General features: G+C 36.6%; 1 protein-coding gene across 7 annotated transcripts in view; it reads right to left on the reverse strand.

Annotated features, from left to right (window-relative positions):
* The window catches only part of RABEP1 (rabaptin, RAB GTPase binding effector protein 1), a 53,053-nt gene that overhangs the window by 9,702 nt on the left and 28,313 nt on the right, over positions 1-15,038 (reverse strand). For 5 of the 7 annotated variants that reach the window (XM_074845121.1, XM_074845128.1, XM_074845125.1 and 2 more), the window contains exons 5-12: positions 13,911-14,030; positions 10,973-11,108; positions 10,027-10,205; positions 8,954-9,079; positions 5,837-6,304; positions 3,551-3,655; positions 2,691-2,807; positions 1,346-1,444 (exon numbers count right to left, since the gene is read on the reverse strand). In XM_074845121.1, coding sequence (XP_074701222.1) covers positions 1,346-1,444; positions 2,691-2,807; positions 3,551-3,655; positions 5,837-6,304; positions 8,954-9,079; positions 10,027-10,205; positions 10,973-11,108; positions 13,911-14,030 — 1,350 coding nt within the window. The remainder of the gene's footprint in view (positions 1-1,345; positions 1,445-2,690; positions 2,808-3,550; positions 3,656-5,836; positions 6,305-8,953; positions 9,080-10,026; positions 10,206-10,972; positions 11,109-13,910; positions 14,031-15,038) is intronic. The other 2 variants (XM_074845123.1, XM_074845124.1) reach the window with 2 other exon arrangements.

The following is a 15,038-nucleotide window of genomic DNA, read 5'->3' on the forward strand; positions in this document are numbered from 1 at the left end:
GGAATTGATATTCTTTGTGAAGAAGGGAAACAAAATGATTGTGTGGAGCAACATGATCAGTTCTCTCTTGCCTGGCTTATGCACCAGAAATAAAGGCAAGATCAATCTTAACTGTACAGAGAGATAGGAGGAAGCAAGTGATAAATACAGCATTGTTAAGTCTCTCAGTTTTCTTTTGTATTTATCCATTAGCTAGCTGTGTTCATGGAGGAGGGCCAGGAGGGAAATCACATGTGGTTTCGGGAACTGGCAGTGATGTTTATTAAAATCACCCAACAACTCAGCTGTAAAATCAGATTATTCAGAAACCTTAAACATTCACCCTGAAACTTTCAATGGTAGGTGTCTGCCTCCCACTGTCTTTTGAGGAAAACATCAAAACAGCTGATCCCTTGTAAAGAAAAAGGATTAAGAAAATATAGTTCTGCTTGCATTACAAAAGAAAAAAAAAAAGCCAGTGAACTTTGAGAGGAATGATTCCTTTGCTGTGGGGAAACAGGGACTTGAACTCTGACATCAGCTGCCTTTTGTATTATAGGTGGACAGCATAAAAAGTATATTCAGATCAATACATTTCCTGACTCTTCTGCACCTCCATTAGGCGTCTCTCCTGCAGAACATCAACAGGACATTTCTGCAAGCGATGTCCTGATGTCCTACAGACAGTCTCAGACTCCAGAAATGCAATACTGGGATTCATGAGAATGAATGCTGTGCAAAGGAGGAAAAGAAGAAACTTGATTCTAATATAGAAGAGAATGAATTGCTCTAAGGAAGTTAGACTTTGCTCTGCCCTAGAAAACAAGGCCCTATTCCTATTCGCTGGCTTAATTCTTACAAGATGCTCCAAACAGTCTAAAAAAATGTAAGTTCCCATGCATATCTCTTCCTGAGCATTAGGGCTGATATTTTAAGTCTGACCTGTAAAAGCATGGAGGATTCATCTCTAAAACTCAAGAAAATATTCACTAGTGACAGTACTTGTGCTGTATCCTAAAAAATTGTCTTGAGAATCTATTCTGTCTTCAGATCTGAGGTGAAATAAGATACTAAATGGGCATGGAATGTACATGATTAATAAGGGGGAAAAGAAGTTGACTAGTGATCTCCATATTAATCAGCATGCATACTCACAGAAACCTGACAGACTGACCCTACAAACTGTTACAGGTCCAGCACTTGCTGTCAGAGCTCACTCGATCAGTATCTTTACATGTTAAGATACACAGCTCTCTCTAGCTAAGCTTGGCTGTGCAACAAGACAAAGTCTTTTACAAACACACTGAGCTCCAAAGGTTAGACAAACAGCGCTGTTTGAGTGATCTCTGGGCTTAAGCTGTCTTACCATTTGCTCCTGGACACTTCTCTTCGCTTGCGAGAACGCCTGCTGCAGTTCGCTGAGGAAGTTCTCCGACTTTTGACATTTAGCCATAAGCAAAGAGATCTTAAAAAAAGGAAAACCCACAGAGATATAAAGCATGAAAATGATTCTGAAGAAGAAATAACCATTTAAGTTCTCTTGCCTGTTATCTTTGCTAATATATACTTTGAAATTTCAAACTAATCCACTAAAGTTTATTTTGTTAATTCCTTACTCAGTAAAGCAGTAATGCAGCTCAAGTCAGTAAGAAGAGATGCTGTGCTTCTGTACCAATAATATACTTATATTCTAATTTACCAAACTCTAAAAACCAAATAAACAGTTAATTCTAATCAAATGTAAGCCAGTTCAGAGACCCTGAAGGGAAACTGCAGAGCTACTACTTAAGTTTTCAGCATTTTCTTTAAGGTAAACTAATTTTTTGTACTTTTTTCTGAAACTACAGATCTTCAAAAACTTTACAATTAAGTGATTTTACAACAACACATGTTTAACTGTAAGATTAAGCATTACTTAGGAGCACCCTGGTACAGTCAAAAGAACGAATGTATGAACATATTGCTGTCATCTAAGACAGACTTTGTCTAATGACTACTGTTTTCTTAGTAAGAAAAAAAACACTGGCTGGGATGGAAGAGAGAAAGTCTTCCAGCTCGAGTGAAGTAAATTCAATGTCTTGTACACTGAATTTACCTAATATTGTAATCTTTAATAGGCAAAAGATGGGGTTTTTTTTAAAACAACCCCCAAACCTATGACTACCACACATCCTATTTGGTTCCATTGTTCCAGAAGAGTTATATACACACCTCAGACTGAAAAAAAAAAATCTTTTCAGCGGGCTATTGTTTTAAAGAAGCCTAGCACATACTTTAGACCAACTACTGTTACTGCCTGCTCAGCTACTCATTAACTGTATGTCTTCACCACACTAACTGGCTGTCACCTATTGATGAGAGCAAGTGGACAGTGAGCAAGAACACAGGGCTACTTTTGCATGTTTGGGTGATTTCATACACAGGTCACTTCAAAACTCAAAAACTACTCAAATTAGAAGTACCACCCCTGTAACAGATTTCAAGAACAGAGATGAAACTTTAGGGACAAAATTGTATAACATATTAGAGACATGTCAGACTTATCTAGAAACTGTGGCAGACTCAGCTGGAGCGTAACTAGCGCTAGAAATTCTCATTTTCGTTGCCTCTACAGCAGGTAATCCATCCATATCTAACAAGATGAGTTCTTGTTATATACTTTTAAATAATATTTCATGATTCCTACCATCCTGATTACAAAATGCTTGTACCTGATTAGAGGAGTCTTCAGCACTTTGTTTCATGTAATCCTCCAATTCCTGTTTATCTTTCATTGTCTTTTCCAGCTGATCATTAGCCTGCCTCAACATCACCTGCAGCTTTTTCACCTGTGTTGTTACAACAAAATAATTTAATTTTCCATTCTTTTGGGGAGCATTTTTTTCCTGAACACAAATATAAACTATCCCACCACAAAACAAAATCCCTCAAACCCCTATGCAACCCAGAAGTTCCTTTCTTGTTCTGAAACACTCTGCATCACAGATTACACCTACAGGGTGGGACATCAACCTGCGCTGGACCATTGCCACGTAATGACTTCAATCACTTATTTCAAAGCGGAAGGTGACTCATGCCTTCCATACTCATCTGAAAATTGTTCTTCAGTATATGGCAGGAAACAAACATGCTCCAATACTTTACAGTCATTTTATGCTGTTAGGATGAGGGCCTCTAGTTTTTCCTTTGCTGTTAACAATTCTTGCAGTATCAAAGATAATATGATTTAATGCATGACAAGCATTTTAGAATATAAATTATGAAAGATACTGACTTCAGCATGAGGACAACACTTTTTATAGAACAATGCCTTTCCTGCGTGGTCTTATAGCACCAGATAAAGTGGTTCTCCAAGGTGAATCCTTAAGAAACACGTACACGTGGTGCTTATGACCACATACCCATAGCAAATCAGGTTGTGTGAATAAAGTGTCAGAAGTTATCCAGATTTTAAGTATGCTCTCATTGTTCAATTAAAACCAATGAATAAAATAGCAGATGGTTCATTGTTGCATCCTTAGTAGTTTGAATAGCTGCAAAAATCTTGCTAAAGCTAGAAGAGAAATCCCACCTGGTCTCTTGTCTCAGCCTCCTGAATCTGGATACCTTGCAACTGCTTCTCATAATTCGAGCACATATCACAGCGTCTACCCAGCTTGTTCCCTGCATTCTGCACCTGAAGAACACAGAGTTATCACCTGCCACAAAGGCCATAAAATTCTTCAAGGAATGCAGGAGTGGTATGTATTCTTGGGTGTGTTGTGTGATCACAAAATATTACAGATAAAAGACAGTGGCAGACTCATGTAATGGCAAGATTAAGTTGCTCTAAAAGTAAAGGATAATGTAAATCAGCTGCTGGATATCAGCTTTTCCTGGCAGGAGTCCCACTATTAGCACAAAAGCAATAAGCCATGTCATGCAAGAGTTCATCAAGTCATTCAGTGTGTTCTTTTGAAATATGTTACTTAATTACCTGTACAGAAACAGACATCTCAGAAAAGCTTTCAACAGGCCACAGCATTTTTTCATGCAGTTATTCTGTATTACATATCAAGCTATAAACACAATATTATGCTGTTTGGTTGGGGGTGGGGGTTGTGCTTTGTTTTGGGGTCTTCTTTGTGTGTATGTGATTTGGTTTTTGGTGTTTGGTTTTGGTTTGGTTTTTTGTTTGTTTTGTTTTGTTTTTTTTTTTTTAAGATCAACACAAAGCAATTAAAAAGCAAGTCAGTTCATCAGGTCAGGACTTCCTTAAATCTTTTTCCTCCTATAACTGAGCTCTGAATATTTTTCAATGGTATATACTAATTCTGTTCTAACAGTCATCAAGCTTTATTTACTTCATAATACCCTCCCCTCCAGTATTGCTCAGTATCAGAGACTGAATAATCAGCTAAAATGACAATTGGGAAAGAATAAAGTAGAAGACAGGCCGATGTAAAAAAAAAAAAAAGAAAGAAACCAAACAGGAGAAAAAAAAAGTGTTGAGGTGTGCAGCAGAGAAACAAAGAGTAAAACAGCTGTCATTTTGAAATTGCAATGGTTTTGGTCAAGGGGACAAACGAAAGTTTTATCAAAGCTCGAGCTGCAAGTCAGGTTTGAGCTGAAATCATATTTGTATTTGCTGTTCCACGTCCCACCCACACGGAGTGGCATTCACATACCCTGCCTGTACTCCTGCCTCCAGAAACACGTGGGAAGCAGCACATTTCTTTTCTGAATTCTAAGAAAGGGTTGGAGTAAAGTGTCATCAAAATGTCAACAAGGCAAGGAAATACTAAGGAACAGAAGATTTAACTTGGCTCCAAGATCATGATGCTGTAATTTCTCCAGATATTACAAATTACTAGCAACACCAAAAAAAAGCAACTTTACAATAGGTTTGGAGAGACCTCCTAAGTAATGATTTGCAGATAAGATGAATTCCAAAAAGTTGAGGAATAAAATATCACTAGTTCATCTCACTGTCCTTTGCCTGGCCTCTTCTCTTTCACTGCATTTTTACATTCCCTTTTTTTTCCCTGTCTTGTCTTCCTTTTCAACCATTATGGATTGTTATCTCCTCCCTGCCTTTTCTTCCTCATAAAGTGTTGCTCCTTGGCCTCTCCTTCTGAAAGAGTAACCACATGAGCCCCACAATACTCCTCTTTTCAGCCGAATGCAAGCTTTGAAGTGGCATCATATAAAGCTGCTGAAAAACTGACAGGCAGAACACCCAGAAGCAACAATTTCCTTGGTCACCCATACTGAAACTGGCACAGTGTTAAGTCTAATCTGCTGCTTGCTGCTCTCAGAAATTGGTTTCTGATGATGCAAGTCCCCAACAATTTTCTGAAGCTTCCTTTGTGGTAGCTTTGTGTGTTATGCATATCTTGGCTGCTCATTTCTAAATTGCACTCCATGCATAATCCTCAGTAAAACTTCTTGGCATACAAAACAGCACTGTTAGCTCTGCTCCTTTTGTTAATCTTTGTACTTTCCTAGTCACCCCCAGTTGCACTATAATGTCCTTTCCTTAGCCTTCCATTTTTTACCTTTTTTTTTTTTTTGAGTTCTGCCATCTTTTTTCACCCTCTCACATATTTGTGAGATCAACAACTACTTCTGTCAGACCCTCCCCTAAGTGCTAGAATGTTCTGTATTTAGTAAAGCTGGCTTGCCCATGAACAGATCAACCAATAGTTTCCATCAGATGTGCTTTACCTACAGAAGTATTCCAAGAGAGAAAACTGAATAGCTACATATGATGCTACCTATTTCCTTCTGTGCCTGACTCCATGTAAAGCAAATTAGAAAGAGCTTTCACCTAGCAGAGAGCAGCCTGTCACAGCAGCTGCGTGCAGTGGGTACTCACCTCCTTCTGCAGTAGGTTCCACTCCGTCTCACTAACCAAGCGGTAACCGCTAGGAGATACGTAAGCGCTTTCTACCCCTTGTGTAACACTGGAAAGAAGTGAAGCAGTCTCTTCTTGCTCTGGTGTCATTGCTTTGATTGCTTTTTCCTGATCTTTGGTTAACATGAACCCACTTGGCATTTGCAGAGACCCAAGGGAAGCTGTATCAAAGTTCTCAGACACTGAGTCTGCTCCAACAAGTGGTCCAAAATCTGACTCATCCAGGTTCCCAGCAGATTTTGCTTTGTTGTTGTATCCTAAAGCTTTGGACTGTAAAGATCCAGATGTCCCCAGACTGTCTGTTGACTGTGCTCTCCGTAGTCCCTCTTTAAACATATCATTATCTGATTTATTGAAAGATTCGCCAGAAGAAAGAAGCAAGTCTGCATCCAATGAATGGACTGAGCCATGGGTGCTATTTACATGCACCTGGAATTGAAAAACAAGGAAGAAAAAATTATATACTGCATTCTAGAAGCATGGTACAAGAGGAATGCTGGACACTAATTATCAGACATGGTAAAGGCAAATTTAAATTGGCTTTGGCAAGAACACCTGATCACTAAGCTTAAGATGGCAAAGGATAGAGAACTGAAATGTACCAGTTAGAATTAAAGAACAAAACAAATAAGGTGAAAAAAAAAAAAAAAAAAGAGTCTTCTATTAACAGAGTGCTTTTGTAAGGATCTGTCTTCCTGCTGGACAAGCAAGGACAGAGTCACCTTACATCTTCCAATATTTGAAATGAGGTGCTTCTCCCACTAAAGAGATATACTTGCAGTATCACTTCTAGAACTAAAATCTACACAACAGAAGGCAAATACTCCACTTCCACAAGTAAATTCAGAAGTCTTTTGTAAAACAAAAAACTTTACAATAACATAAAAATAAATGGAGAATGATATACTTAAAATCTACTCTATACTGACTTCTATGTCGTTCTTCTGCTTTGAGTATCTGACAAAATATTGTAAGAGAAATATTTTCTTTAAAAGATTATTTGTACATAAATTGGAAAAGGCTGGGCTTAAACAGAAATGTATCCTGGGGAATACCAATACCAAAAGCCACACTGTCCTGTGACATAAAAGGGCACATTAAGCCTCTTGATCTATTTTTATTTATTTGTAGCACTGAAAAGAGAGCAGTAATGCTTTATTTAAAAAGCATATGACTGCTTTCAAAATACCTTCCAATATATTACACACTTCTGCTTTGTCATTAGACATTTAAATAAAATAACACTGAAACAAGGCTCTTAAGAAAAATAGTAATTTCCAAAATAGGTCAGCAGAGGCGAGCAGGCAGCTGGTACTTCCACATAAGCATTTGTAATTTATAACTATATATTACGTACTACTGTTTTTATGACTATTGTAAATGCCTTGTTTTAATAATTTTTAGGCATAGTATTTATAATTACACATAAATATATATACATGAGTTCAAGTTCACAACAAAAAGTCAAGAGAATACAGACATATATAAAATTGCATCTTCAGACAACAACTGTTTGGTGATACAGTTAACAAACCATTTGTTTGTATTGCAAACTGCTCAACAGAGAAGAGCTCAGAAGTCAAATTATGGTAAGTTGTAAGGCATGACTGATAATGATTCATTACCACTTGAAAACATGTTCTGTACAGTCAAAAAAGGTCACAAATAGCAACAAAAACAAATCCATAAATGGAAACTGCCCTTTCTCAAAATGTAAAATTTTCCATTATGTATAATCCCTAGCATTAAATAAATATTGTGATTAAGGGACTAAAGAGTATCCTAGGAACTGAGATTAAAGAAAACATCAGAAGATAACACTTTTGTTCACCACCAATATGTCTCATTTGCATATCTGGATACAGAAGTGTTAGCATACAACGCTATTTGAAATAGAAAGTTGTATCCTGACTGTAGGATAAAGGGTAGAACTAGATCTCAGCTACATTTAGATGTTATGATTCTGAACATCTTCCTGCATTCTGAACTGTTATAAATCATTGATAAGAATAAAGGACAGATTCTAGAAGTATATACTTTTTTCCCTTCAAGAAGACTAAATAAAACAGGCAAAATACTGGCTCACACTGCAAATTTTCAAGTCTCTTGAAGCTTACATAGGCTTGGTTTGTTTTTGTATAAATAAAAACTTTATATAAATAAAAACTTGGGTTTTTTTTATTAATTTGTCCCTATTTTGACTTACAAAACCCAAATGGAACCTGTCAGATGATCAAAAACAAGCAAAATGCAGTGGAAAAGGATACGTAACTGCCCATTTTGATATTGTTTCCAAGTTCCAACCTGTGTGCTCATTGGACTTGTTTCCTCAGAAGTGAAAAGCTTAGGCAAATTTCAGGGACAATTTCAGCTTGTCCCAGTGTATGAGTATCTACAACACCCAAATGGCTTGCTAACTCATGACATCCAGCAGCATCACTTTTTCTGGCTATTACAATGGGTTTACTAATATAGCTCACACAGCTTCCGCAAAAACTTGGTGCTGAGCCCCAGCTACTGGCTTGCCTAAAAAAAGCTTATTTTTGGCTGCTGAACAGATGCGGTCAAAAACCTCAACTCACATAGTTGGATGAAGCTTAATACACACAGACACACATATCATACTATTTTGCACATGCTAAGCAACTGGCTAACTTCACAGTCAGTGATCTCAGACTTGTTTAACCAGTGTAAGTTTAGTACAGAATTCAACAAGTAGGTTAGCAAAGTAGCTACAATACCCTTGCTGAACATTCAGATATAATTGGTTTAATTCTGAACATTTAGGTGTGTCAGAACGTAGTTATAAATCCCAAGAGACTTTAACAGCAGTTAACATCCAGAACGTAAAAGGTAAATTACAGTTTTTAACAGCACCTCTCAGGATTGGAAAGTATTGTCTTCCAATCTTTATTAGAATTTATATATTCAAGTGCAACTCCAAAGACCTTTCATCGCTTAATAAGAATTACAAGCTACAGAGAATAACAGGCACTAAGTTTGCATTTGTATTTGTAATCAACACCCTGAGGAATGCACGAGTGCTCAGAGTTGCTTTGAACTATCCAACTGGTTTACCTCTTCATTAGAGAGCTGGGTAAGGGTTTCCTCATGGGCTTGAGAACATGAAGCTTTCGTTTCATCGTCTGAATCTTTTTGCTTCTGCTCCTTTCTCTTGCTAAGCCTTTGCTGATCATCTTCTTCCTGGAAATCAGTGGTCAATAGAAAACACATAAGTGGGATTCAATTTTTCCATAGCAGTCATAACATTAGCTTTCATGATAAGCTAAGCTACTAAGAAGGCACTGGAAAAGATTATTTTGGTTAAAAACCCAGTATTTATCACATTTATGGTTAAAAATCTAGTGTTCATTTCACAAGGCACCCAAACTGACTTAAATGAGAACTTACTTTTCAAGTGTTCTAGAATAATTTTATTTAAAGAACATATTACCTAGATCAAAATTATTATTATGGGGATTACCAAATAAGTAACAAAAATAGCTGTTACACTGGCTATTGTATAGAACCTGATAATATATTTGCATCACTAATGGCCCCATTAACAGCCATTATACAAGCACGAACATTAAAACAAAGTGTGAAAACTAGAAGTGCCTTCATCACTCTAAACATTGGAATATAACATATGGAAAAAGAATTAAAAGAAAGACATCACAGAACACCAAATCATAAAGCGAGTACACAATCACTTGCACAAACTGATTTAAAATTGAAGCTCTTTTATGCCCGAGTTAGGTACTGTATTGGAAAAACCTAGAAAGAAGTGAAACTTGCTATCCTAACATCCTTGACCCAGATGTTTTGCATCGTAGATGACTGTTCCTTCCTCCAAGATTAATTTCTAGATATTATTACCTTTTCATTTAACAATATTGACAACATGACTTTTAAAGTTACTATATACATTAATATTAAAATAATCACACAAATTGAGAGTGTCTGTTCTAACTGTTGGCTGTCATTCAAATGCAGAATTTCTATTAAAACTGTCAGCTATCATTTTTTGAAATATTAACACTTAAATAACTTGTCTCCAACATGTGATTTCCATACCTGATACACCACATTAAATCTACAGTATTAAAGAGACAAAAAAAAAAAAAAAAAGGAGGAAAGCAGAGAGCAACCTGATCCTTTTTTTTCAGTTCTTCAACTTGTCGGAGCTGCTCAGAGGTCAGAACAATTTCCATACGTTGCATGTCCCTCATCAGCAGACGCTGAGACTCCAAGAACTGGTCATTAGCTTTTTGCCATGTGTGTTTCAACTGGTTGTGCTGTTGTCGCTCTTGCTCTAAGAGATGGCAGACTATTCAAAAACAGAAAGAGTCATTCTGAACCAGAATTTTTTTAACCTCTTTTCCAAAGAGAGGCATTTTCATGAATAAAAGTAATTATTATTCTAATCAAGAACAGTCAGGCTTTGTTCAACAACTATTTAGGATGAAATAAGACATTTTCTTAATTTCCAAACTTGGCTTGTGATTAGGGATGTATTACTGACAGTTCAAGATTTCCCAATTAGAAGACTAAAGCCTTAACTCCATTCATGAATTCTAATAGGTTTTTTAGTGCTGGTTTCAAAAGACTGTCTTCTATGTCCCTATTTATTTCAACAGAGGTTCCGTTTTTCATTCCTCTGCAGTGATTCTGCGCTGTACTGGCATACATGTACATTTACACACCCCTTCCACCACCAGGCATTCAGAGCTGACATACCTCAGGGAGCCATATCAGTACATTATAGAAATAATGCTCATAATTGTACACAAATAAAAGACACCAGTAAAATCACTTTAATAAGAAGGAAGCTTGCAATACTATAACAACTTAGCAAAAATTCAATACCATCCCTCGAGAGAATGAATGGCTCTGTTGTTTTTCTCTGTCATAAAAGAACTCCACATTCAACTCTTCTGTAAATGTTTTAAGGGCTTTCACATTTAAAAGTACTGCTTCCTCCCCCCACAGTTTCTTTAAATCCAATTCAAATAGGAAATCAGAAAAGAATTAACAGCTATGTTGGGTTTTGTATCCTTAGTGTAAAAGTCAAAAGGATTATTATTAGATAGGTACCTTCATGCAGTTCTTTCCGCAACTTCTCTGCATCTTCTTGCAGGACAGATTTTTGTGTGTTGAGAACTGCCACATACATCTCTAAGTCTGTCCTACATGACTTCTCAGCTTCCAAATAATGGTTCAGTTCTTTAACCTGAATAAAAAGAGGGAAATCCACTATCTCAGTGAGGAAACACTCTCAGGCATTTCCTTTTTGTTAGAAGTTATAGTGTCACCTGTTCAGATAACGTAGAGGTGCTGAAGGACACCTATTTCTATTTCTAGAAATCACAAATATTCAACTACCAGTGTGCAAGTAGTACTTGTATTTATTTCTGAATAAATTACTCATTAAAAATCTGCTAAGTCAAACATATCAGTATATCCCAGTTATAACAGCTGGATCATAACAGCAGCGGCACTGAGCACAGAGATGGCAAAGAGGCCAGTATCTCAAGTATCTAAGAAGAGCAGACAATGCAGCAATTCTTTAACCAGTGCTGATAAGCCAAAAACTAAGTATGATGCAGAGATGGTTCAAAAATAAGAGTAATAAGAGTAGTCAGAAAACACGACTATGAGGCAAGCTTGAACTAAACCTGGGATGGTAAGTCTAAGAAGAGAGAAAGCTTGGGGACAGACAAGAAAAAACCCCAAACATTCAAATCCATGAGACACATCTGCAGAAAGAAAGGAAAATCTTTCAGTGAAAATCAATTACTTCAAGAAAGACTGAAGAAATATATTAAGATATCTTTCTTCTTTTCTGTTTTTTAAATAGCAAAGCTAACAAAGAACTAGAATGAACACACTGGGGAGACTGCAGAATCTCCAGTAAGAACCTTTTAAGATAGGGTTACATAAACATCTGCCAAACATAATGCTTGTAGAAATGGATCCCTTCTTGGAGCAAGGATTGGGCTGAAAGATTTCTTTATGGCACTATTCAGTTTCACGGTTTGCTGAGTCAGGAATCACAGGAGTTTTTATTCTGAAGGAAACAAAAGCCTTCAGGCAATTGCTAACTGACTCCACAGAGGTGCTCTTCATCTTCCTCAACACAGAACGGGAGCCACAGACACCAACTCAGAGTTCAAGATAGTTCTTAGGCTTTAACTTGGCATTGATGGTGGGGACAGCTTCTCCTGCCCTAGGATACCAAGTCTTCTATCTGCTAGCAGTTTAGCCTTTGAAATGGAGAAATTTGACTCCCATAGCATAGTTCTTGGGAAGGATGGAACAGGAGGGGAGGAAAAAAAAAAAAAAGAGATAAAAGAAATGCATTGTTTCACTAATCCAGCTAAATATTTGACACTGAAAAACAAAATGACATGACTCAAGCAGATCTGAGGGATTTCATCATGACCAACAGAAAAGCCAAATATATTGCTTATTCTGCATGTCAGTCCTCATATCCACCTAGTAATAAGTCATGTAAATGATACCTTGCATTTTTATAGTGCTATAGACTACAGTATTTTAACAACTTCCTAAGTTTGTGCTTAAATATCTTCTTGCTAGACACAAAATAGCAATTTTTTCCCATTAAGCTAAAAAGGTGACTTGAAATAGGACTATCGCAATGTCAGACAGGAGTAACGAAGTGGAATTGACCCCAGGTAAGAATTAAGGGCCTAAGTTATTTTATTTGGTAAGAACCACCATCTAAAGTGAGACAACTTTAAAAACAACCCCTCAATAAACTAGAAAACATGCATAAAGCGATTATTCTCTTTTTTTCCAAGAAATGTGTGCTTGTGTTTTACTCATCCCACAGAATTACATGCTCAGACTAGACTACTCTTAAGAAAGAATAAACGATAAAAAGGGGGGGGGGAACATTTTGAGAGCAAGCAAGAAAGAAGAAAAGGTTCATGTTTCTTCATCTTCCCCAAATTCATCATGGCAATGAAAAGGAAGTATTATTTGCATCAAGAGAAAAAGCAGAACTACCTGGAGAACTATTATTCCTAGGAGTACTTAAATCTCAGAAATTTGACCTATAAAGCACAAAGAATCTGTGAAGAAGGAAAACACTCAATCTAGTAAAATTTTTTAGACTGTTATAATTATGTTGTTGTCTCAAATTTCAGACAGACTTCCAAGTTGGAATAAAAGCAGGGGTGAGGGGGAAGAGAAAGAATTCCACCAAGTGATGAGCATCTATTGAATTGAGGATGCAAGTGATCCGGAAGACAAAGCATTTATTTGTATGTCTTAACATTCACATGGTAAGTTACTTTGCAATTTCAGCCTATTTGACTTTCAAGATAAAAATATTTGTTACAGAAGACATCTTCATTTCTGTATAAAACAGTACATTACATGTAACTATCTTAGAGTGATGTAGGTATCATTTACCCTTCACAGCTGATGCGGAAGTTCAATAGTGGTTCTGACACACCTGAAGAATACAGAAATGCTAGACAAATCACTTATATTGGTTTCTTGCCAGCAATGACCAGTATCCCTTTCTATGAATCTGAGGTTTGCTTAAATTTTAAGATATAAAAATTCTGGTGATATTGCCTCAATTTTATGCCCAGGATTAGAAAAAGAAATATAGGACATGCTCAATGGAAGTAGATTAAAATAATTCTGTCAAATTCAAATCTTTCTGTGGCTGCAAGCATGACAGTAATATAAAGGCCAGGCTCTTGGAAAGGTGCAAAGCAGCTATTTTTCTAGAGCTTTTTCTATTAGTAGTAGACCTGAAGCCATGCAATTTAGGCTAAGCAGAGATGATGCACACACATACGTATGTCATGCACCCCTCAAAACACAAAGATGGGAAAAACATAGATAGGCCAAATACATTATTTATGCTACAGGAGATGTATTGCACATGAAGAGTTTCACAACACACCTTTTCTCTCTTACAAAATTTGACTTTACTTATCTGCAAACTAGCATGATGTAAGATATAAATTAGGATGCAGTTACAACTCCACCTCACCTTTGATGCTTCTAACTCTTTTATTTTTTCTTCAGCTCCTGTCAATTTCTCCTTTAGTGCTGCAATCTCTTTCTCCATAGGCATCACAACCGAACGCAGCTTCTCAGCATCTTCCTGGGCCTGAAGTTAATACAATAAATTATGAATAGCACATTATCATAGTTTTCACCACAACAGTTTCCATTATCAGAGACTTTTGGAGAAAATCTCTATTCCAACAAAAACAGTGACTAAACTTCCACTTTCAATACTTGTCTTATTGCTATTTATTTAGTTCAGCAGTCATCTCTATGACAACAGGCCAATATTGCTCCATTCACAGAAGGCAGCTAAATTTTAAATCCATGTATGGATTAGGCCATGAATATCTCTTTTTAAAGAGAATGTTAGTAAATCTATCACTCTTGATACATGGGAGAAAATTTACTGACCAGATATTTCAAAATATGTGCGCTTTTCTGTTATTAAAGGCTGCCACATAGCACATATAAAAAAAGTGTAACACAAGAACTGAATGGTGAGTTATTGGTCATTTGTTTACTTATGAAGTTAAAAGAAAAAGGATCTGCATAATAATGTATAGTGTAGCTTTGTTCTGTTTTAGAAGACCATTTTTCAACTTTAAACTACTACTGATGCAGCATCAGTTTCTGTCATTACTGTCTGTATGTAGTTCTGAAATATTTAGTACAATTTGTCAAAAACACCATGATTTTTTCAAAAAGTAGTCCTGAAGAGATCAAAATAGGATAACAATGACAAGGGGAAAAAAAAAAAAAAAAAAAGGAGAAAGAGCCAGGGTAAAATAGCAAGAATTAAAATGAGAAATAACGTTCAGTGTTCAAATTCAAAATTACACCTGTCAAAGGGTGGTCCCGACATCCCCATTTCTTCAATGCTCTGTTTTTTTTTCATGGATGCACTAAAAACTTTCCAAATGAAAGTAACAGATCCCATAGACTCCACAAGCAGAACACTCAAGTTCAAGTAAAATTCTTCAAGCCATGAAGAATTTAAGTAACCTAATTTGGGTTGGTTTTATGTATGAAGGCTCAGAATGCTCAATTGTTCTCTGTCTTCTACTGGAGGAACTCACCAGGGGAGGGAAGGCAGAGAACTGTGTTCCAA

Source organism: Strix aluco, chromosome 19 (genome assembly GCF_031877795.1).
Source record: "Strix aluco isolate bStrAlu1 chromosome 19, bStrAlu1.hap1, whole genome shotgun sequence".
NCBI classification, from domain to species: domain Eukaryota; kingdom Metazoa; phylum Chordata; class Aves; order Strigiformes; family Strigidae; genus Strix; species Strix aluco.